Consider the following 24,709-nt stretch of genomic DNA (forward strand, 5'->3'; position numbering starts at 1 on the left):
TGTAATTCGAAGGGACCAGTCTTAATTTATTGTCTAGCGGTGAGGGGTAGGGTTTTTGGGAATCACATGGTTTTCGTGGGAAACGTTCGGGCGGGATCAGCTGTCGCCACATCATCGAACAAAGATACATAAAAAAGGGTTAGCCGCTGATCATACCATACGCAATTTTAGCAGCATTCTTATGCTTCTTCCCAGATCGCATTCAACGCCTGGGTTGCCTGTGATGATGGGAAAACACAAGTAAACCGCATTTTAGCCACTGCACAAGCTATTCAGCCAGAACATGCTAGTTTCGTTCCTTGAGTCGCAATTCTTTTGGTAAGCAATGCAGATCGTGCAAGGGAGGCAACATGACTGAGTGATTAGGGAGCTGGTTAGGGAGGTTCAAGCCCTCACTCGAATTGTTCTCGAAAAAGAAAAGACAAGACAAGACAAGACAACTTTATTTAGCCAGGGTGGCCCAGTCAGCTGCGAGGCTGGTATTCTTAGGGGCCCTGGTTTCTATAAAATTTACTTATACACATTTCCAATAAAATTGCAAAGTTGAATAAAATTTGCTAAGATTAAAAGAAGAGATAAAATCAGATGAAATGTCCTTTAAGAAGGCGTTTAAAAATTTCTAGAGAACTTGCCTCTTTGATTTTGCTTGGCAGTGAATTAAAGCCGGGCTAAACGTCCTGAATTTTTAAAAGTTCGCCCTCCAAGAACAAGATTTGTTTTATTTGGGTGAATAACTCCTCTGCCTAGTGTTATAATTGTGTACGTCACTGTTAACTTTAAAATATTTTTTTAAGTATGTAGGAACGAGATTCCTTAAACATTTATATACTAAAATACATTTGTGTATTTTTCGCAGTGTTTCTAAATCTGGCCAATTTACAAGCAGCTCAAGATTACAAAATCGAGCCGCGAAAATCGTCACCTGTCGGAAAAGTACAAGGACAGCCCGAAATATTGTAAATATTGTAATCGTTGCAGACTAGTGATGTTGCTCTCGGGTAGTTCACCCCAGGCTGTGTCTGCGTAGCTAAAATTTGGTTCAATAATGCATACTCTCCAGAGTGAGACTGGAGCGTATTCGTCTGAGGAGACCGAGTCGCTTGGATACTTTCTTGTGAACATCTTCAGCATGTGCTTTCCATTTCAGTTCCTCATCGAGGGTAACGCCCAAGTATGTGAATTTACTGACAAACCAAAGAAATATAAAGAAAAGTGTGGCCGTAAAGAATAAAGCGGTGAAAAATAAAACTTTCAACACACCAAACTCCTCGTCCGAAAATCTCAGTGAAATGAAATGTTAGAGCATCTAATGCTTTTATTCCCTATGCGCGCTGTTTAAAACGACTGTATCAACCTCGAAATTAGTTTTTAATTTTCTTAGTAAGTCTGTTATAGGCGTTTCAGAGGCATGATAGTAAACGTGGCTATAACAGTGGAGGAATGGAAAAAAGTTGATAAAAAACGTTGGTATTCCATGTCAACACACGTATAAGGTGGTATATGCTTGTGGCGAAACATTGTAGGCACAGGCCGAGTAGAAAAAGTTGACAAAATCTAGAGCTGGCGCACAAAGGGAAAATAGAAGGGGATTAATTTGAGCCCAAAGCACACCGTTGGAATCTCCCATATCTCAACAGTAGCACCAGTTCTGTTCTGCGCAGCTGTGCGCTCGCCACGCAAGCTTGAATTCCATCTCGTGCCATAAAAAAGTTATCACAAGATACGCCTGATCTCAGTATACGGACGCTATAAAATTTTATACAAAATAAAAGAAAACAAAAAAATAGACGAAAAACATCAAATAAAAACAAACAAAACATATTAAAAAAGAAATTGTGCGACCAAGTGGTGTATAATTGGTTTTAGTTTTGCATCTGATTGGTCGAGGAAGTGGCGCGAGTTTTTTTGGACCATTCAAAGAGCGAAGTAAAGCAAAGTAATCCCGGATTTTTTTCGATACTCAATTGAAAAATTCTCTATTCAGACCATGGGTTAAAAGGTCAATACGTTAGAGAAAAGGTTGTCTTTTAATTCGGTCGGCAAATGATTGAATTGCAAGCCTCGAGAGGCGTATTTGAAGATAGAACCTGTTTAAAAAAACTTATTGCTCACTGCTCAAGTTCTTTTTCTATGAATGCGCTAAAGGGTGCTAGACAAAGAGGTTTTCCCGAAACACACTTTCATAAACCTGAAATGTCAGTTCTTTATCTACACTTCTCTCTAAGAGATATGTCTTTGATTTCAGTTTTTCTGGCCTGTTCACAATCCCTCTCGACGAAATAAGGAGTGCGAACGAAATAATGAGGTTGAAGGAAGAGAAAAGGTCTCCAAGCGTGTTTGCTTCAATCACTTCACTCAAACAAAGAAAGAAACAAAAACGCTGTGGACAGGCTCGATATTTCTTCGATCAAGTGACGAAATGAGAACAATTGAAACGCTTCAGTGATTGCTGAGCAGTTCTTACTTTATTCTGAGACTTAAGGAAATGTATATGAGCACGATCCTTCGCAGTAAAGCACTATTTGAGCAATAGTGAAAATCAGACCTGAAAAAAATTTCAGGCCTGTACGGGATTCGAACCACTGACCTCTGCGATACTAGTGCAGCGCTCTACCAATAGAGCGCTGTTGTTTGACTTAAGGAAATGTTTTTTACCAATAGAGCGTTGTTGTTTGACTTAAGGAAATGTTTTGTAGTCAAGAAACAGAGAGAAAACAGCTGATCTAAAACCGGGAAAAAATACAAACTGCCCGTATCAATTTCGTCATATTTTCGGAGATGTACTCTTTACCAGACTTTGTAAACTGTGCAGTAAATAGCTTGAACCCAGGAGTAACATGTGAAAGTGTTGTGTGATCGTCCGGGTGAGTGTAGTCCTGAGAAGGACTGTTGTCGGTAATAGCTCTCGTTGCCGAGACAGGGCCGCCTCAACACTAGATACAATAGCCACGGTCGGTCAGTACGTTTAGGTGTTACTGAGTGTTTTAGTCCGTATGACAGTACGCGAGTAAACTGTCTTAGCCCTCTATAAGCACAAATATGGTCTTTGTCGCCGGTAATTAAAAATCTAGAAAGGCTGCAAGTAACTGATCGAAAATAAATTCCAAGTGGATCCTAGATCCCTGCCTAATGTTAAATGGAAAGATGCGAGAAGCACAAGTAAAAAGGAAAGAGAGAGTTTTATGTCTAGCCAGTGAGAGAAGATATAATCCTCCGATCTGCTGGTTAAAACAAAGTTTGATTTGCGCAAGAACAGCCTTAGTGCCGTGAGTAAGAAACCGCTAATAGGGCATGGACACTAAATTCAAAGTGTAACAGGATGCAGACACGGGCTCTGAAAGTACCCGCGTATCCCCACGGCGCGACAGAGCATATTACACATCTTCCACTTTTCAAATGACGTCTTTCCTGACCTTTGGCACCATTTGTTTCGTTCCTATTCCAGGCTTAATTCTCCTTCATGTACAATTTCGTAATTCGCTCCAGCAAGAATTCATTAGAATACCTGAATAGAAAGGAAAGTGCAAAGTACTGTCATTAAAACCACAGGGAGGTCAGTTGGAGGAGTCAAAGTAGGGGTTGTGTCGAAACTTTCTACGGGGCCACCAAATCATTCAAAACCGTGGACCTAACGAAGTTGTGAAAATCAAAACACATGTCTATTCTGTGTATTTTTTTTCCGTATTGGGATGGTGCAATTTATACTGAAATTTCCAGTTTGACTTATCTGGGACAATTTTAAAATATGATTATGAATCAAAGGTTTTGATACAAATCTCCAACAATCTGAGAAGCCAATTTCTTTATCCACACGATTAGTTCCTCAACCCGTGATAAGGAATATAGCATGTAGCCCAATCTGTCAGGGTCACTTTAGACAGTCTAACCTAACAAATGTTGGTGAAAGCAAAGAAGATGCAGGGATGGGAGAGGGTTAGGGAGTGAGGTGGGGGGGGGGGGTGGGTGATTAATCTCGTACCCAGACCCTACCGTGCAACTGTAACTGAAATGTAGGCCATGCACCGCTTGGCCGTGGAAGATCTGGGTAAGAGACTTGGGATTGATATGAGATGTTCCTTTACAATGCTCGGGTGAGACTTTTCTAGTATAACGAAGCCTCTATCAAAAATCATTTGACAAGGAATCAGTGTTTCTTAGTGAAAAGATTAACGGTCATCCCGCGATTTGTAGAGCTAAGAAAGATAAAAAAGTAAAATTTTAATAAAGTAGGAAGGATTAACGATTGGTAAAAGGAAATCAGGGAGAGGGGTAAGGCCCCTTCCCCCCCCCCCCTCCGAACTCTCCTATGAACTCTAATTTTGAATCAAACAAGGTGGCTTGGTAAATGATTGCGAGCTCGTAACTCCAAGTCACTATCCTTTATAAAAGAGGACTAAACTACATATCTTTTAAGATTTCGACGAGTAGTTAGGGAAGTAAGCAAGTAAGTAAGACAATCCTCAGAGAAAACTCGTACCTTCTAAAGACAGTTGGAAAGTATTGGTTGGCGTATGTCATAAGTAGCATCGGGTTTTCTGAAATCCATAGTTCGTCCAAGTTGTTCGCCATTCCTACCAACATCAGCTTTGCACAGCGTTCAGTCGGCATTCCCAGCATGTTAACGAAGTCCAAAAAATTCGGGGAATCTTTATATTCCTGCCGGAAAAATGACAGCTCTCAGTCGATAGTATGTGTATCTACTCCAATTTTGTGTTTGTATGGCCGAATTGGACCTCACTGAGCCCTATTTTTCCAGTCTGGATTTCTTGGTAATTCGATGTATCCGGCTTTAAATTGCTGATTGTTAATTAGAATCAAATCAAATTGCAATTTGTGAATTAGAAAAAAAAGAAAAGCAGTACGAGATACCATCAATTGAACAGCAAAATAACATTCTTCACATAACTGGAAAGATTATGTGGTGTTGCCAGGGAAGGACTAACTTTCAGAATAGGGCCGAAGGCAATCTTCTTTGCAATGAAAAAGGCGATCACACAAAAAAAGATAAAAAAGTTAAAATTTCCGCATCGAGGGCTTCGAAATTAATTTCGATTTAGAACAGAGACTTCTCGGAAATAGCCAATTACCAGGTTGTACAGACTCTGTCCATGCAAGATTGTTTAAAAAAAATACTTTCGTTGAGTTAACAAAATTTCTAACATTAATTTTTTTTCCAAGGAAAACAAAGGTCATGGATGGATTTTATTTTACCATACCCTCTTCCTCCTCTCTGTTCCCATATGTGTTACAAGTCCGTCACTTCTATTGATTATAGCCAGTTCGTTCTGTTTTTCACGGTGTTTGGATCTGACACCATCGAAACACAATAATATACACATTTGGTTTATTTCATAATGTGCACTGACCAGCTTTCTTTTTCCCGTTCCCTTTCGGCGATCTTAAAAAAGAGAAGTTGCTCAAGTGTATTGCTTGTTGTCATTGTTGTATGACTGATTTGATTTAGAGCGTATCCCAGATAAAAAATATATAATGAATGAATGGGTAGTAAATCAAAGCCTTCTTTTCTTACAACTTTGACGTCCTCTGTGAAAGCATGACGAGCAATGTTTGACTTCACTGGTCCCGGAAGAACAGTCTGAACTTGGATGTTGTGCTGTGTCAACTCGATCCGCGCACTGTCAAAGTAGCCCTAATAAAGAATTATTCATCGATCGTCAATAAGCCCCTAAAGACTTAGATCAAGCAAAAAACGAACAGTAATGTCCGTCAAAGGAAAACAATCGTGATGTTAAAGCGAAGTTTGATGAGTTTGAAAGAAGTTAAATGTTTTTTTTTTTTAAGAGTCTGAACCAGTTCTCGTTTTTCGTTCTTTTTGCAACGTTTAAAAAAAACTTCTGTTCTTTGAGTTCAGTGATAACTCAGTATAGGTTTGATGACTCCAAATCTTCAATACAGATTCTAAAAGAACTTTGAAAAAAGAAGATTCGTGTGACGGTTATTGCAATTCAATGCGTGGAAAAAGCAAATGATCGAGTCCGTTTTTCAGTGAACTACAAGCACTTGAACCCAAGAATTGGGTTGTTCCTAAAAAGCTGTGGGATTGCTATGGAAATTTAAAGAGAGAAAGGTCTTAAATTGCTTAATAATGATTTGGGATTCTTATGAAGTCATCATCAAAATAAAGAATTGAAGAATAATAGTTGTACTGATTTGTCAAACAAACTGCGCTGAAGAAAAATGGCACGGGCTACCGCAGTATTTGTTTCACAAAGTAGGGGACACAAAGTCAATATAAAACTGCCATGTTGTATTCTGCTCTCGTCAACATAATTAGAAGGTCCAGGATCCAGTTACCATTGCCACAGCTACTAAGGCTCCTAAAAATCCCTCATGCCCGGCGATTGTCCATGCGTTTGTTACTCACAACCAAGACCGCGAGAAGTAGTCGTGCAAGTCAAAACAAATCAGGGAAGACAATTTATTTTGTTGCTTAGTTATTTTTTACTCGTGCGACAGATTTCACTGAAAAGTGGGGACTTCTTTTGGTCTGCTCACAACCTACGCGAAAAAACAGTCCCAATCGATACAGCAAATGATCTATGTTTTGCTCAAAGCAAAGTTATGAATTACATACCTGCAACGCATGCTTACTGGCACAATATGTAGCTCCGTAAGGGGCCGTCCTGTAACAATTCATTCATGTTAGTAAAAAAAGTGGTCCCATATAAATCAGAGCATGTGCATCTCCATAACTACCAGAATAATAGCTCTTAATGAACCAGTAGTTGCTAGATGTAAAGAGGCCATATTCTAAAACTCATTAACAATCTTCTGGGTTAGAAGAAAATGGTACTAAGTACTTAATGAGGCTTCACGATGAAGTATTGTATTTTGTCTCACGAAGAAGTCACTTACCATATGGGTATGAACTGAATATATTTATAATTGGTTTTAATTGCGATCACTAAATCGTACTACAATAAAAATGACTTAAAGGTTAAAATATAAAACAACACCTCAACGTTACCAAACTTTCCCAGAACACTGCTGACTATCACAATTTGTCCGTAAAGGCGCTCTATCATGTGTGGAAGAACTGCTTTGGTTAAGGAGATCGTGCCGATGAGATTTAAATTTATGAGAGCTTTGTCCACCTCTAGAGAAGTCTTTTCCACTAAAGATTTTTGCGATCGGGCACCATTGTTCACTAAAATATCAATCTAAATGAAAATAAAGAAATAAAGTTAAGAAAACTTTGGTCCAGTTTTGTATGTAAACCTTACATCTATTGAGGATTTAATGACTTCCTTCTAAAAATATAGACCGTTAACTATTAACCTGTAATGCTGTAGATACCGATATTCCCGAAGAGCTTGCCTATCTCAATTTCACACCAGCATTGGGCTCTGGAAGGTTTTATCAGAGTTCAAACGAGATGCGAGAAATGTCCAGAGGTTCGAAGTATAGTGGGGAGACAGTGGGAGGAAGGACTTCATAATCACCACTGCAGGGCGAGCCTTTCTCCTCCTGCAGGAAGATTTGAGAAGAATGGGGACTAATAACGAGGTCTCATTGTTTCTCGCGAGCAATTAAAAGCTCGTGACGAAGAGCTGCTAACAAGGGGCTGCTTACAGGGTAACGGACTGGATCGAGCGAACAGAATACTAGTAAAAGTAAGGAGTGTGAAAATTCTCGTTAAATAAATTTCTGGTTATGAGTGTAGTCAAGTTTAATTTCCTCATCCATAGTTAGTGAAGTGAGGGATACAAAATTGAAACATCGACGCCCAGCCGTCGGTTGCGTTCCCATACAGGACATCTAAGTTTTCGCGCATGCAAAGTGGCGGAATTTAATTTTCGAACGGTGCCACGGGGCCACCGAGTTGAAAAATCACTACGTACATCGTTCAGTTTTTCTTTATTTTTGATCTCAATGTTGCATTTAACACTTTAAAATTTAGTGCGAGTTTTCTTGAGGATTCCGATTAGTTTACAAATGTTGTGTAATATTTGCTTGGCGTGTAGCGTATTGCTCCTTGGAGAAGCTAGCTGTTTTTCTTTCGAACAAAGACATTTAATTCACATTCGAGATGTGGGTTAATACTTTTTATACTAATGCACAATTCAACTCCCCCTTTACCTTTCCAAAATGCTTGAGGACATTTTGAGTAAGTTTTTCATGTGTGTCAAATTTTTCCAAATCCAATGGAAGTACAAGAATATCATGATCTTTTTTAAAAGAGGAATCCAGACTACTGGCAATGGATGAAAAATAATAGAAGAAAATTGATAATGACAAAAACAAGAAACTGCCTCCAAGTAATCTACTCAGGGAGGGATCCTAGTTCAGAATTGTTCCCAAAGAGGACTTAAGAACTTGCCTCTTCCTCTCAGATCACTACACAGAATGATTCATTGAACTCCCAGACACATTTTTTTGGGACACCTAGTCTCCCCTGACCCCCACAAAGTTGGTCTGCAAGATGACATAGAAGCTGCTCCGGAGAAGTATCCAAACTAGTTATGTCTGGGAGTATGGATCGATTGTCTTCAAACAGGAAAATCAAACCAAAACAAAAAGATAAAATGTTTTCCAAAAAGTTAAAAATGAAACAACGACGTCGACGTCGGCACCCATCGGTCATGGCCAAGCCAAGAGTAACGTTCTCCCTCAAAGAATGCGAAGTATTTTCAAAATTGCTGGTAAGAAAACATCACTAGTGGCCATGCTAATCTAGCGTGCCCCAAGGCGCGCGGTGTTAAGGCTCACTGCCCCGAATGCTGGCAATCTTGCTTCACATCTGAATTGCAAATACAAAGTCCACGAAAGAAAACAAGCAGATTTCTTAATCTCGTGTGAACTAGGAGCACAAGTCCGGCAGTTAATTGAAAGAATCTTTAAATAGGATCGACTTCTTGCTTCAAGAATCGACTAAAACTCAATGCTATCAAATGGTTGCATACTAATTATACATAATTATGTTATAGCTCATTCTAATTTCAAGCGTCGAGTCAACCAATTTGATGAACAAAGCACAATTTTCTCGACTTCTTTCACCTTACCTGCACAGTTTTCTTTAACTCTCTCTAACTCTGCCTTCCTCCGTGCAGACAGTACTAGTTTACAGCCGCATTTGGCAAGTTCATAGGCTAAATATTCACCAATCCCGCTAGAAGCACCTGTGATCCACTCTACATTTCCCCCAAAGTACGACGTTGGGATCTTTTCCGATCTTTTCGTAAACCATTAAAGTAAAATCACCATCTTGGTATTTTAAACATAAGTAACATACAAGAGGTACGATTATTGCGGCAATCAACAATTTTCATCCCATTACACCGGTAGCTCAATGGACGGAGTGATTGTTCAACCGACTTCCTCTCAAAGATTTTGTTGGCGATACTTGACGAGAATTACACAGCACTTTTACCAAAGAGGCATGGGTTGGGTGGGGAACTATTTGAGTCTCCCTACAAAGCTAGGCTCTAAGAGACTATGGGGGAGACCATTCTAAACTTCATCCTCGAGTTATCTCACCTGTGTCCTCAACGAAAACGTGGCTCTCACTGGAGTCTAATTCGAAGGGAGCAGTCTTAACTTATCGCCTATCGGGGAGGGGGAGGATTTTTGGGATCACATGGTTTTCATGGGAATCGTTCGGGTCGGATCAGTTGTCGTCACATCATCGAACAAAGATACATAAAAAACGATTAGCTGCTGATCATACCATACGCAGTTTTAGAAGCATTCTCATGCATCTTCTTAAATCGCATTCAACGGTTGGTGAAAAAACGTTGGTATTCCATAGACCACTTTCATAAATGGCTACCGGATTTTCTTTTGTTTACATATAAATTTGCCTGGGTGGCCTCGTTCTCCAGTACAAAATTCAAAAGAATACATTATCTCAAGCGAGGCCACTCGGGCAAATTTAAATTTAAACAAAAGAATATTAATCCGGCAGTCATTTATGAAAGTGGTCTATGTCAACACACCCATGGGGTGGTATATCTTGTGGTATACCATATAAACACACGCATAGGGTGGTATGCCTGTGGCGATACATCAAGGACACAGGCCGAGAAAAAAAGTTGACAAAATGTAGAGCTCGCAAGACTGGCACACGAATGGAAAATAGAGGGAAATTAACTTGAGCCCAAAGCACATCGTTGGAATCCGACTCTGTTCCCTGCAGCTGCGCACTGGCCACGCAAGCTATAGCTTGAAATCCATCTCGTGCCATAAAAAAATTATCACAAGAAACGACCGATTTCAGTTTACGGACGCTACAAAATTTTATGCTGTTGCCCTGACTTTACATTATAACAAAAAAAACATAAATAATAGAGCAATAGACATTAAACAAAAAGAAACAAAACATATTAAAAAAAGAAATTGTATGCATGAAGTTCCCCGTAGAACTATGTGTAGGGTTTTATTTTTCACCTTTATTCATAGTACTCATTCAGATTAAAAAAAAAAAAAGAAAAAACACCCGACAATGAATTTGAGCTCAAGGTATGTCAAGATTTGTTCTTCTTAAAAGTTTGGTTTATCTCAACCTCTACCTCATTGTAAAATTAACAAATCGACAGTGGTTCAGCGTGGCCTCTACTCTTATTGACAACGATTTTCGTCATCTCAGTAGTCAAAATGTTGTGGACTCAGGAGGCGCAGCCACAATATCAACGTCTAAGAAAACGATTCTTTCGGTGCGTTACACGTTACGTGACGCGTTAACGCGTGCAGCGTTGTCTGTACTCTTATCGACAACGGCAAATTGGCTAATCAGATTGTGTCACTACTGCCAATTGTGGTAAAAAAAAAAAACAAATACAAAAAAAGTGATTAGCGATCCAAAAAGGAAACAGAAAAAAGGAATCTTCTCTCTTCACAATTAATATCAAAATAAAACTGGGTGCTAGAAAGTCCCTCGGCAACCCGTAACCATTTCCTGTCACTGGTTCCCTTTCGACGCTTTCTTAATTAGCTCCATTCCAAACTCCTTTGAGAACCTGAATATAGAAGATATTAAAAAGGGGCCTTAATTGAAATAGCTGTAAACAGAGTTAAGAACAAACTGAAAGGGGGATTTGTTATACAAAGAGCACTCTGTCATTCCAAGCTAATCGAAAACACGGCTCAACAGAAATTGGCGAAACAATTATCTCAGCATTATGCCTTGCTTCCCAGAGTTCACACGACGCTGGGATACTTTTTTTTATCGATTTCTGAAGATCCCTGCAGATTGCGGTGAAAAGAAAGGAACCAAAAGGAGATCAGTAAGTTTTTTGCATGCTAAGAGAAATTTTAAATCAACTTAGTCCCAAAGTAGTTTGGGACTAAGTTGATTTTTCTTTACTTCGCTCTGTGGTTGGACCAGAAAACTCCTGCTGCTCTTCAAAAGATAAGACTCAATCATCTTTTCAATTCGGTTACCCTCTTACTATTACTCTCTTAACATTTCTTCCTTTTAAGTTTTTTTTTTTTTCTTTGTTTGCTGGTATTCATTTTTGCTTTCTACTCCAATATAACAACAAAATTCTCCGCATGCGGATTAAGGATCGACGTGACACCATCCTCCCCACCCCTGATGGTGCAAGGGAAAAGAATAAACCCGTAAGTAAGCACATACCATCTTAAAAAGTTTGGAAAGTACTGGGCGGCGTAAAATATCATTAACATCGGGTTCTCAGAGATCCATATTTCATCCAAGTTGTTTGCCATTCCTACCGCCATTAGCCTCGCACAGCGTTCAGTCGGCATTCCAATCATGTTAGCGTAGTCCAAAAACTTCGGGGAATCTTTAAATTCCTGCCGGAAAAATGACAGCTCTTAGTCGATGGTATATATATATCTTATTAAGCAAGCGCGAGGGCCGCACTGGGAGAATATCGGCCCGAGGTCTTGAAAGTACGGACCGAGCGCAGCGAGGTCCGTACAAAAAAGACCGAGGGCCGATATTCTTCCAGTACGGTCCCAAGCACGCTTGGTTAATAAGAGATTTATTATACGACTGAAGTTCAAAGGGACACAAGTGCGGTATCGTTCGGGACCATTCGGGACAGTGCCCGGTCCAATACTGAGAGAATATTGACCGGCAATAGAGCATTTTGATTGGTTGATTTTAGTTATTGGCCCTCTGACTGCCCGAGTCGTGTGATAAGTGTATTTACTCCAATTTTGTCATTTCATGGCCGAATTAATTGGACCTCACTGAGCCATATTACCAATATCTATGGTGCCTTACCCACCACCTCCTTAAACCACAAGCTAGCAAGTTAGTCGTAATATGCGTAGCAGGTACTCAGCGCGAATGCGCTTGACACACGCGCGAGAGATCACACCACCTGACTTTCACACGCGCCGGTGCAGGTTTGAATATGCCCTAAGCAAACTCCTTGTAGAGAAATGCATTTACTTAACAGTGTACCAAAATGATTGAATAGTCCATTTTACAGTTGTGTGCTTGGTTGCCAAGCCTTTGAATGGGAGTGAGGCTAGGGTTGACCTTGTTATGATACAAACCTTGCTGCCTTTCAAATGTAAATCACTTTGTTATCATGCTAAGTGGATACAGGTCTCTATCACAACAAGGTCACCTTCAGCCTCACTCTGAATCAAAGGCTTGGCAACTAAGTACACAACTGTAAAATGGCCTAATGCTAAGTCGCATTTCCTTACAACTTTGATGTCTTCTGTGAAAGCGTGAAGAGAAGCCTCTGACTTCACTGGTCCCGGAAGAACAGTCTGTACATGGATGTTGTGTTCTTGCAACTCAATCCGCGCACTGTCAAAGTAGCCCTGATAAAGTATCATAAATACTATAAAAACTGGTGACACATGATTTAATCCACAAAAAATTTCCTCAATGCTTTTGAAAAAAAAATTGGTTCGTGGTTGGTATGACGGGGCATCCTTTCTCGGCAAAGAGCCGAGAATCACGCTCAAAGTCCACCAAAATTTAAGTCGAATTTTGCTAATTTAGACGAGAGTTGCTTTGCTGTCGGTGCCACTGTCTCCTCCATACTTCTAGAAAGCTCTGGACAAAGTTGACATGCATATGCTAACACAGAAAAGTGCGATGAATCCCGATCCCGCTCAACACTTTTTTTTCTTCCTCTCAACATTTGTCTCTCGCTCCTCTTGACATTTCGGCCTCGATAACGTGCCCTCAGAGAGTTGCTCCCGAGTTGTAGGGGCTAGAATTATTCACGTGGGCTTTTCAGCATGTATACTATGGATAGTGCTCTCAATGTACGGGCAGAAACAGTCTTGATCACTGAGGAACTTAAATTCTGAGCGAAAACCACAGCTATTTCATACCTGTAGGGCATGTTTACTGGCACTGTATGTAGAAAGAGCTGGGCTCCCTGCAAAAAATAGACAAACTTCCATTTGATTAAATTTCGTATTTAATTCAGAACTGTATTATTCGCTTTGTGATCGGTGAAAAAACCTCGCGCCACCCTGTCAAACAAAGGAGCGATAAACTAAACTCCTCTATGAGTTGGTCATTCGCATTTTCCCAACTGTGAGGCACCTTTCTTATTCTGACTTTCAGTTCAACTTGTTTACTCCATAATCTCTCCTCCTCTTCGCTTGGCGCTACTTTAATTTCTTTGATTTGGTTCAGTAAGCATCATTATCATATGACCCGTCCGGCCCCGCTCGTGCATTCCCATAGAAAACCATAATGAAAGCTGACGTGTGTAGGGCCGGAGGGGTTGACGTGAGCCGGTCCGAAAAAAGCCGTCCGGCCCTAGTGCATTTGTACGGCGACATTGTTCGCTGTTGTTGCAAAAGACAAGTGACGGCAGTAAATAAAAATGAGAAAATAAGTCCCTTTTTACCGATTAATTGTGAGTTTCTTGGTCTGACTAAAAAAATATAGAGGAAAGTTTTTGTTGTAAAATAGTTATCGTGGTTTTTCCACTCGTGCCAGTCTGTCACGTCCTTTTGAAGATAAAACAAACTTTTCGAATTTTTCAAAACTTAGGCAGTGGTCATATGATAAAATACATATTGACTGAGTTATTTCGGGCCAGACGGAGAAATATTTGACTCTCGGTCACGAGGCACGGACCTCGCTGCGCTCATTCCCGTGACGTAATTACCTCGTGCCAAATATTTCTCATCCGACCCTCCCATTCAATCACTAAGTACTTTATAATGAAGAGATTGCGGTATGGATATTCTGTCTCAATATGCAAAGGTAAACTCCTTTAAATCATAATCTTATTTGACAAGATATACAGCACTTTCCAGAAAGAGCAGATCCACACATGAGTTTTTTCCTTTGAGTCATAGCTTGTTCTAGGCGTTCAGTAAGTAAAAGGAACTGCGATAGTTAACAGCGCTATACAAGCAGAGGAGGGAAAAAAACCGAGGGAGGTTTAGATCGAGTCGGACCCAAGCCTCCCCAGCTTTTTTCACTCCTCCGCCACTCTCGCGCGCCGCTTACTATTCGCTCCGTTTTAGTAAGTGAACTCCTGGAAAAGGCTACTTGCTTCCAGCCTCCGTTACGCGGTCAAGAAGAACACAATCTACGATTTTGTAAATGGATATCAGAATATCATAATTACGATGTAGAATGTTTACGTTACCAAACTTTCCCAAGCCACTGCTGACTATTACAACTTGTCCATTATGGCGATCTATCATGAGTGGAAGAACGGCTTTGGTCAAGGAGAGTGTACCGATGACATTTAAATCTAACAGTGCTCTGTCTACCTCCAATGGAGTATTCTTCACCAAAACGTTCTGTGACCTTCCACCATTGTTCACTAGAATATCAATCTAAATGTAAACAGCAAAAACAAAATTTATTATTATTAGAAATTGAAATACAAATCTAACAATCCTTACCCGCAAAATAGCGGAGCTAATCGAGGCGGGAGGTGAACTGAAATTGAAATAAATTCTTCGATAAAAGTGCGACTGAACAGAGGAAATAACTTGGTAAAAACTCATAAACATTGTTGGAAACTGTATTATTCGTTAATTATTCTCAATTTGATTGACATTGGCAGTCAATTTTCTATAGTCCTCCCTTTACTCCGTTGGCGACAACTTACCCCCCCCCCCCCGTCCTATTCCCTCCAAAACCGAGTGATCTTGCAAAAATCCCCCACATTCCCCCTCCCCCCCCCCCCACCTCAAGGCAATAAACAATTATATAATAGTCCCTAATCCATAAGCTTCTTTCACCGCCTTGTAACTTTTCTTATCATGTCACACGACCAGATGCCATAGCTAAAGCTGGGGAATATCTGGTGATAATCCACAAGTGATGTCCCCACTTTTCAACGTTACGTTGTCTTAGTTTAAAAATCGTTTGTGGAACGTTTTGATGTTGTCTAAGACAAAGCTGTTTAGTCATGAAGTCATCATCATCACCATCATCATCATCATCATGTTTATTTGTTCAAGCACGTTGAATTCATTGGCAACTGTATAAGCTGATGTGGACCTGCTGTTTTCCCACCCAACCCACCCCAGGGGAGGACATCCAGCACACAGTAATCTCGTGCGTGGGAAATTAACGTCTCTTACCCCTTACCCTTTAAGAGACGGGACCTCCGGCTTTACGTCCTATCCGAGAAGACGAAACAATGTGAGTGAAGTGTCTTGCTTAAGGACTCAACTTTCAGCCCCAGCCACGACTTGAACCCAGGCCGTTTAACCCAGAGTCCAGCGCACTGACCACTGGACTACTCACGCATCGTATCATAGAAATTTGATGATTGTAAGTGATCTCAGTTGATTGATTCTTGATTAATCAATTACAACGGTTTCGTCATTAAAAGATCAAAAAAGTGGTGCCTAACAATGTTATCTTTATTTCCCCTTTTGTCACGCTCAATCGACTCCAGATAAATCTTGTGTTCTTCTATAGTTTCGAAAACTGTATAAGTTTTAGTTCAAGAAAGATTCAAACTCTTGCTTTACCTTCCCAAAATGCTTGAGAACATTTTGTGTCAGTTTCTCGTGTGTGTCATATTTTACTAAATCCAAAGGAAGAACAAGGATATCTTGATCTTTTTTAAATGACGAATCCAGACCGGTGGCAATGGCTGAAAAGACAAAGAAGATAGGAATAACATGACAGCCATAAGATAAGGTTTTAGAATTTAGTACATAACTGAGAGTTTGTCGTAGAGTAGCAGTTACCCAAACCCTGATTACTGGAGAATCGTTTCAATCACTGCCGGCGATTTTCTGCTACCCTTTTGTGTCCGGTCTTTGCTCCTCGCCGAGAGAAGGAGAGCGGGTTCATATTCCCGAACAGCGGGCTTGTAATCAAGCCTAGCGATTAAATAATTAACAATCATTCACCGAAGGCGAGGTGAATATCGTCGATTAATCCCCGAGACGAAGTCGAGGGGATTATTCGACAATATTCACCGAACCTGAGGCGAATAATTGTTTTAGTATACTTTCAGAGCTGAACAACAGAGAAATTTCTAAAATCATAACATTTTCGTAACATTTATTAACATTTTATTATAACATTTTCTATAAACCGCGTGGAGCGGTTTATATAGCGTCATATAAGGAACCGCTCGACCGATCAGATTGCTGGAAACTCTTTGCTCAGCTCTGAAATTATACTAATTAATTATAACCACGCTTGCTGAAAACATGAGCGGCGATCGTAATAATTTCATTGCTTCAATGAATACTGTCACGCAATCTTAACCATCAGTCGATTGCTAAACGTCTCTTACTAAGGTTGTAGTCCACCGCGTACTGAAAAATGAAATCAAAGCTAGATCGGCCATAAATTCTATTTCAACTCAAAGTGAAGGCGACTTACTAGCTGAATCGATGCCACTTGGTGATGCTTTTAAAAATTATTCAAATTTAAGGCTGACTCGGCAATATCATATCTTGCTTGAATGAGTTCTCTAGCTTAACTTCGCACGAGTTTGTATCCTTCTTTCGTCTTACCTGCACAGTTTTCTTTGACTTTATCCAACTTTTCCTTCCTCCGTGCAGACAGCACTAGTTTACAGCCGTGTTTCGCCAGTTCATAAGCTAAATATTCACCAATCCCGCTAGAAGCGCCTGTAATCCAAACTACTTTACCTCGGAGTGCGACGCTGGGATCTTTCCCGATCCTTTCGTAAATCATCAATATAAAATCGCCATCTTGGTATTTGATAAATAAGATACAAAGAAGAGGAACGACGATGGCGGCAATCAACAGATTTCTTCCCATTGCATCGATAGTTTTCGATAAAGATTTGTGGCCTGTTCACATGTACATTATCACTGAAGTGGAACGTATAATGACAACAAACCCTGAGATTGCGCAGTACGTTTTACGGACTAGTATCACCTTCAACTGGGACATGCAGCGAATTTTTTTTTCGTGGTAACTGTTGTGGTAACTGTTGTGGTAACTGTTGTGGTAACTGTTGTGGTAACTGTTGTGGTAACTGTTGTGGTAACTGTTGTGGTAACTGTTGTGGTAACTGTTGTGGTAACTGTTGTGGTAACTGTTGTGGTAACTGTTGTGGTAACTGTTGCGGTAACTGTTGTGGTAACTGTTGTGGTAACTGTTCAACGCAATTGCCAACCAATTCAGTTCAATAGTTTATTGAGCAAAAGCTTTATTGAAAACTCCTTGACTCAAAGGCATTCTAGCCCGCACTTTCAAACCGTGGGTTATTTCTAGCGTGACGGGTTATCTTGGAACGCGGAATGACGTGATATCCTAAAACATAGAATGACGAAATACCCTGACACGCGGAATGACAGGTATCAACGAAAAAATCTGTTTAGTATTAAAAACATAACACTGTAACAAAATGCTTTTCCATCGACTGGCATGTTCCAAAAAGGTCAACCAAGGAGAAAAGACCAGGTTCCAAATCCGACTTCAGTATGGGCGTGTGGGTCAGACGAAAATACGCACGCACACACCCACGCACGCACGCACGCACACACACACACACACACCTGATCGCAGGTTACGTAGGTAGTTACATGTTGTATCGTTTTTTACCCCGATTTTTAAATCAAAACAAATAAATACGAAATATCCATGACAAACAAATTTCCTAATGAACTGCACATTTACGTCTTTACTTTTTCTTGAAAGTACACATACAAATTAATACAAAAAAAAAGATCAACCTAATTATAGCCTGAGGTACATTCAAAAAAGTTTTTGAGATTTTGGTGAATTACAAACTCCGCCGTTGTCAGTGTTTATACTGACTACCTTATTAAAATACTATCTCAAAGTAAAACACATAAAAGAAAAATACAGAAACATTAAACAATCAGATTCCATGTTGCTGTGCTTCTGTTCCGAGTGCTAGATCCCAAATGACAAATAAAGTAGCACAACAGATGCAGCCAAGCGTTTTGATGTCTTATGTGATCTTTTGCTATACACTTACTTGCGTGACAAGCCCAAAGAAGGCCTACGTTTAACTTTTCACACCTAATACGATTCTTAATTAAATATTCTTCGTGTAATACCAATATCAACCTCGTTCCCAGGGCATTTTCCCTTAGTTGGGGGTGGGGCCCTGGGAACGAGGTTGATACCAATATTTCAGGTCTTGTCTAAAATTATTTTTAAAGTAATCGTGTATAATTCAAAGACCAATGGGCGACTGGCTACTGTGAATAAGCATGACCGAACATCAGCTAACTTTGTACCTTCTGTAACGCTCTATTGGCGGCTAACTGTTCGAATACTGAAATTTCAATCTCTAAAGATCTGGCATTTCCGATTCTTTGAACGGCATACCATTCTTGCTGACAGACATGTCTCGCAGTAGCGAACGCTAAGATTTTCTAGGGAAGGTGGGAGGGGAACATAATTTTGTGCTTTTGCGTCACATCTCCTGAGCTCGTCGCTCCTGCCTTTCCTCTGGAAACTTTGCCATCATTCTATCCATTATGGCCTTTACTATCCTGGTAGTAAAAAAAAAAAAATAAAAAAAAAATTAAAAATAAAAAAACAGGAAAACGTGAACAGGTGCGACCATCCAGCTCCCTAACTAACTTTCCAGGTTTTCACCATCCGTTGCCTGGCTTCCTTATATTTGATACTAACAGTACTGAGAAAGCCTTGTAGTGTTAGTTATAAACAAGTTATATATGTACTCAGACACTCGTCCACGCCATCGGAAACATCTGACTCGTCACCAGTTGTCCCTTCTTTTTCATCAGTATTCGCGAAAGCGGAAGACTAGCACTACCACGAGGAATGAGGAATGAAGGCGTGCAACTCTCGCGCGCTTCCTCCGTAAATAGTCAAAGTAGAGAGAAGACTGAGCTCGAGTCAGGAAAACAACTTCTCGTCTAGTGAGTAGTGTTTCCTTAGCTCAGAACTTCGTGCAAGGGCTGTCTGCCGAGAAATCATTAGATAGACGGGGATTTTTTTAAGTGTAAGGACTTTTTAAGACCATTTTAATTTGTTCCAGCGGGAAAACAGACGTAATGGTAAATTTTTCGGAAACAAAAGAAAAACCTTCAGAGGCTTTGCTCTCAGAAAGTCATTGTCCCATTTTTCCCACTGGCTGCCAGCAAAGTTAGGAACCCAAACCGAAAATGATATCACCTCTGCTCTGCGCAGAAAGAACACGCTCGCGTTTCTCACTGCGGGGACCATAGGTGGCTGTACTAGCCGTATTTTCTTGGTCTCTCTTTCGTAACTTAACAGAAATCAAAACATACCAACTATAGAGATTTGGAAAGTACTGTTTCATGTAAGTAGCTAGCAGCATCGGGTTCTCTGAGATCCATACTTCATCCAAGTTGTTTGCCATCCCGATCACCATAAGTTTCGCACAGCGTTCAGTCGGCATTACTGGAAAGTCTACCTTGATAAATCCTGGCGAGTCTTTGTACTCCTTAAACAATACAGACATTGAACAAGGAAGAAATTCTTAGAGCAAACTAGCAACAAAGTTAATTTTATAATACATCAGACAATGCACTCCACTGAAGATAAAGCTTACGTGCGAGAAAGTTTTGGTCAGTACGAGAGAAAAAAATGTATTTATGGCATCTATTTTAAGTACACGGTACCGAAGTCTTAGATGAGGGGTTCCCCCTTTCCCCCACCCCACCCCCTCAAAAAAAAAAGGGGTATCGTGGCAGTGGTAGATCCAGGGGGAGCGACTGGGGATCTGGACCTCCTTTATCAGACTGCCACTTTTTTTTCAGACAAAATTTTTGCAACGATAGAATCACAAATCACAACTTAAGTTATCATGTATTCAAACTACCTTCTCGTGAAATTTCGCGAAGCTTAATACGGCTTATGTAGATAAAAAGAAATCTGTGTTTTCTGATTCAAAGTCTTGACCCTTAGCAAAATTTCTGGTTCCATCCATGCGTAGAGCAAGCCCCATTACTAATTAAACTTAAAATAAATTTGTTTCCATACAATGTTGATGTCCTCTGTGAAAGCCTTATCAGTGACTTGCGACGCAACGGGCCCTGGAAGGACCGTCTGTACATGGATATTGTATTGTGCCAGTTCCATACGTACACCATCAAAATAACCCTGTTAAGTGAGAAGGGTTTAGTCACGTGCACACGAGTTCTGCAAAAATCAAAACTGTACCAAATTTCTTGAAAGTGATTGGTTACCAGAAGTTCAATTTGAGCACTACTAATATGATCGTATAGGGGAATCCTTGTTTACAATATTTGCCTCATTAGCAAAAGCAATTCGGTTTCTGATGGAGCTAAAAATAAATCAGATCTGAATATCGAAAGGTCAAAGTACGATTAACTCGGCCAATGAATACAAGCCTGATGCATTGAATACTTTTTGTGCAACACGGGTTTAAAAACTCAAAATTTTACATAGAACGTATGAGCTCAGTAGCGCTTTTGCCACCCAGAAATTTTTCAGTTTTTGATAGACTATTTCTCCTTGAATATTACACCCAAAAAGCTAAAAATTTCACCATGTACTAAGGTTTTCTAGCTCTTTAGCTGCCTGAAGTCAATTTGTATCTAACATGCTTCCTTCTTTACGCAAAGCCGTATGCAAATGAGCAAAAATGTAAACAATGACGTCAGCATGAATCCGCCTATTGACTTAGTAGGAGGGTCGGACGAGAAATATTTCGATCGAGATCATGACGCACGGACCGTGGGCAGCGAAGTTCATAATGACCAAGAGCCAACTGTTTTGCTGTACTACCCAGCCTAACTGACAGCCAATTAGCATTTTATCTTAAGACCGCCACTTTGACGGTCTCTTCCTTTCAGATCACATCACGTTGGGCCGAACGGCGTTTATTGAACCCAATCGCGCTTTTGTGTGTGTCCTCGTATGGCCGGGATTTTTGGGTGTACTGTTTTTCCATTAACATGGACAAAAGAAATTTAGGTCTGGAACAGTTCCTCTCTCACAACTTACAAAGAAAACAGAACTTCGACCTACAACTTAAATACAGAATAAATATATCCCCTATTGCATTTGCTCACACCTGCAAAGTTTCAATTACATCAAAATAAATCAATTCAAGTTTGGTGAATACCTGTAAGGCATGTTTAGTGGCACAATAAACAGCAGAATGAGGAATTCCTGTGGTATCAAATAAATACTCCTTGTAATTGTTTGCTCATCAAACATGTGTTTACTCATCAAACATATTGTTCAGCTGGTATCCTGTGCATTTCACTGTCTATTCTGAAAAACACACTAGCTATTTATAAAAAGGCTTAACAAGGCTAATTCTAGCAAACTAATTTGGATATCTCAACAGAGTTCAAATGATAAATTGGCCACCATAACGATTACAAAAGCTGACGTTTCGAGCGTTAGCCCTTTGTCAGAGCGAATAGAGGAATTGTGGGTTGTGTGTGCTTTTAAAGGCAGAGAATAGAGCTAAGTTATTGGTGGGAACATGGCAACGAGAAAAACACGAATAAATTAGTGGAATGAAAAGCGTTCGTTGATCCCTGTGGGATTTAGACGGCCGGTTTGAAAGATGAGCTTTTGTTCAAGAGTTTTACGGCTTTCCTTGCTACCTAAGTGTAAGGAAAGACCGCAGATTGCCATATGTTGCTTAGAATGATTATAAGGTATATCCAAATTATTTCGTTACCCCCACCGACGCAGCCCCAAACAGTTTCTTTAGAAACTATCAGCCTTAATTCTAGCAAAGTTTTCCAAAGTCTGTACTTGAATGAAGAGGCTCATTAAGCTAAAGCTTATCATGGTGGCCACCCCCCTGGAAAGAGTGCATCACATGTAACCCCCCCCAACAAGGATTCCATCAGGTTTCCCTGAGAGTTCACCAGTACCCATTTACTCTCCTGGGTGGAGAGAGACAGTGCAAATGTAGAGTATCTTGCTTAGGAATACAGCACTATGACCCAACAGGGTCTCGCACGCTGACCTCTCAACCCCCAAGAGTCCATGCTCAGTAGCTGTTAAGCCACAGCACCTCCACAAGATGGGCCCAAGGGAGCTCTAACCACAGAGAATTTGAATTTCTGTAGTTTTGAAGTAAGCATCAATCAAGACACCAGAGAAGAATAGTGTAAGCCTGTGTGGGCTCACAACAGAGGATAATTTTTGGGTCTATGATACTGAATAAACACTCTGGCTTTTGACCACTGGCAGGTAAAATTTACCAGTCTTTTTTATGACACTGGTATCTACCACAGTCTGATGGTCTTTCTCTGTGTTCCAATTATTGTAAAATATAAAATTTACGTTTAGGCAAAATTTACCCATCTTTCCCAAGACACTGCTGACCACCACAATCTTTCCTTCTTTGCGTTCAATCATATATGGAAGAACTGCTTTTGTCAAAGAGATGGTACCAATAACATTTAGATCAAAAATAGCGCTGTCCACCTCTAACGGAGTTCTTCTCATCCAAGATTTCTGGAAGCGACCTCCATTGTTTACCAAAATATCGACCTAGAACAAGACAACAAAGAGACATGATTGGTTTTTGTCCTCATTTCAGATCTCAGTCAACTGAAACACATTGTAAAAGAGGGGGCAAAGTATTTTTAAATGTGGTGGGAATGAACTGTGCACCAACCAAATAAAAATGGTGACAGGGACTACGTAAGCAGTGGTTTTAAAACAGTTCTCAGACATATTTTTGCTGAGTGCAATTCCAAATTACTGAGATGACCTGGGAAAGGATGGCTGTGCTTGTTATTTTACCATACCAGTTTTATGCTGTGTTATTTGGTGATGTTTTCATCATCAAACATTGGTGGGGAGGAACATGCATACCAAACTTTTTCATTACTTGGGATCTATAGGTCCCCTCCCTCTATTCTGCCCTCAAGATAAAATCTGCAGACTTACATTGAATTACCCATTTCATACCTTTCCAAAATGCCTGATGACATCTTGTGTCAAATTGTCATGAGTGTCATGTTTTACCAAATCCAATGGAAGTACAAGGATACCTTGTTCTTTTTGAAATGAGGAATTGAGACCAGTGGCAATTGCTGAAAAATAAATGACAAACCATTTGCAATTCATGTTCAAAGTTATTTACATTAAACTGCATACGGTTCTACATACATTTTCTAAGGTGCTGACAAGGAGGAATTTGTTTAACAATCGAGAACTTCTTTAGTTGGTGATCATTTCCTTTATTTTCGTGACCTTAATGTATGATTCAGGGGTGGGATACCTTTCTGAGAAACAGAATTAAAAACATCTTTCAGTAAATGGACAAAGGTCTGGTTCGAAATCTCCCATGATGAAATCTTCCATGATGAAATCTTCCATGATGAAATCTTCCATGATGAAATCTTCCATGATGAAATCTTCCATGCTGAAATCTTCCATATAGATATGCTATAGATAAGATTTGATAAAGACAACTCAGATATGCCAGAAAACTTGGCATCACCAGTCGCAAAATAAAACTCTTCTGGAAGGTTAAGACACAAGGCCCAATTGTGACGTAGTCTTCGCGTTCTTAAGCCTGCGTTTGCGAGAAAGCTTAGGGGAGGGTCGCAGGAAAGGGGCTTTGCGTGATATCGCTGAAAGCTGCTCCGTAGAAAACTTCTCGCAACACGAAAACGGAAATAAGATGTTGTACTTTTAGAACTTTGTACGAAGAGGATCGCTTTCATACAGTTGTGCGAGGTATTGAAAAGTACGAATAAGGAAAAAAAAAAAAACAGAATAAGTCACAACTGTATTCGGGCCATGCAGGATGCATAAAAAGTAAAAGTCGATCGACCTCCGCACTTTGTAAATGTCACAAACATCGATCACGCAATAAGTAACTGTTTTTTCCCATTTTCTCCCCTACCTGCACAGTTTTCCTTGACTCTCTCTAACTCTGCCTTCCTCCGTGCAGACAGCACTAGTTTACAGCCATATTTGGCCAGTTCATAAGCTAAATATTCACCAATCCCGCTAGAAGCACCAGTGATCCATACAACTTTCCCTCGGAGTGCAGTGGCTGGATCTTGGCCGATCATCTCGTACACCATCAACATAAAATCGGCATCTTGATATTTCACCATAAAGTAGCAAAAGATGGGTATAAGAATTGCGGCTATCCAAAATTTTCGACCCATCCTTTAAATACAAGGTGACACGACTAACATGACACGAGTTCCCTGCACTTTCGCTTCGTCGACCCTCGTCAGTGTAGGGGAAGTTGTATGCGATTATCAGTCTTTTCACCAGTCTTCCCTCTGCTGCCTCTGGCAGCGTAAGATAAGAAGTTGAGAATAGAATGTTCAAAACTGATGTTCAAGACCGTAAAAG

The 24,709-nt window shown here is 40.2% G+C and overlaps 2 protein-coding genes and 1 pseudogene across 3 annotated transcripts; all 3 read right to left on the reverse strand.

Annotated features, from left to right (window-relative positions):
* Positions 1-2,446: 2,446 nt before the first annotated feature.
* On the reverse strand, positions 2,447-9,295 carry LOC111339720 (dehydrogenase/reductase SDR family member 7-like; annotated as a pseudogene). Its single transcript, XR_015988657.1, has 7 exons — positions 9,024-9,295; positions 8,101-8,225; positions 6,976-7,181; positions 6,596-6,644; positions 5,531-5,650; positions 4,478-4,656; positions 2,447-3,505 (listed from the first exon to the last, which is right to left on the reverse strand). The product of XR_015988657.1 is annotated as a dehydrogenase/reductase SDR family member 7-like (transcript).
* A 1,094-nt stretch (positions 9,296-10,389) lies between these two features.
* Positions 10,390-17,353, reverse strand: LOC148743244 (dehydrogenase/reductase SDR family member 7-like). The gene is made up of 7 exons (XM_088724954.1): positions 16,915-17,353; positions 15,913-16,037; positions 14,568-14,760; positions 13,288-13,334; positions 12,646-12,765; positions 11,597-11,775; positions 10,390-10,976 (listed from the first exon to the last, which is right to left on the reverse strand). The coding sequence occupies exons 1-7, from the start codon at positions 17,183-17,185 to the stop codon at positions 10,919-10,921; spliced, it is 993 nt and encodes a 330-aa protein (XP_088581080.1). The 5' UTR covers positions 17,186-17,353; the 3' UTR covers positions 10,390-10,918.
* Positions 17,354-18,025: 672 nt separating this feature from the next.
* On the reverse strand, positions 18,026-24,600 carry LOC111342893 (dehydrogenase/reductase SDR family member 7). Its single transcript, XM_088724946.1, has 7 exons — positions 24,246-24,600; positions 23,303-23,427; positions 22,687-22,879; positions 21,486-21,532; positions 20,378-20,497; positions 19,663-19,838; positions 18,026-18,897 (listed from the first exon to the last, which is right to left on the reverse strand). Exons 1-7 carry the CDS (start codon positions 24,514-24,516, stop codon positions 18,819-18,821), a joined length of 1,011 nt encoding a protein of 336 aa, XP_088581072.1. The 5' UTR covers positions 24,517-24,600; the 3' UTR covers positions 18,026-18,818.
* Between the last annotated feature and the right edge of the window lie 109 nt (positions 24,601-24,709).

Source organism: Stylophora pistillata, chromosome 1 (assembly GCF_964205215.1).
Source record: "Stylophora pistillata chromosome 1, jaStyPist1.2, whole genome shotgun sequence".
NCBI classification, from domain to species: Eukaryota; Metazoa; Cnidaria; class Anthozoa; order Scleractinia; family Pocilloporidae; genus Stylophora; species Stylophora pistillata.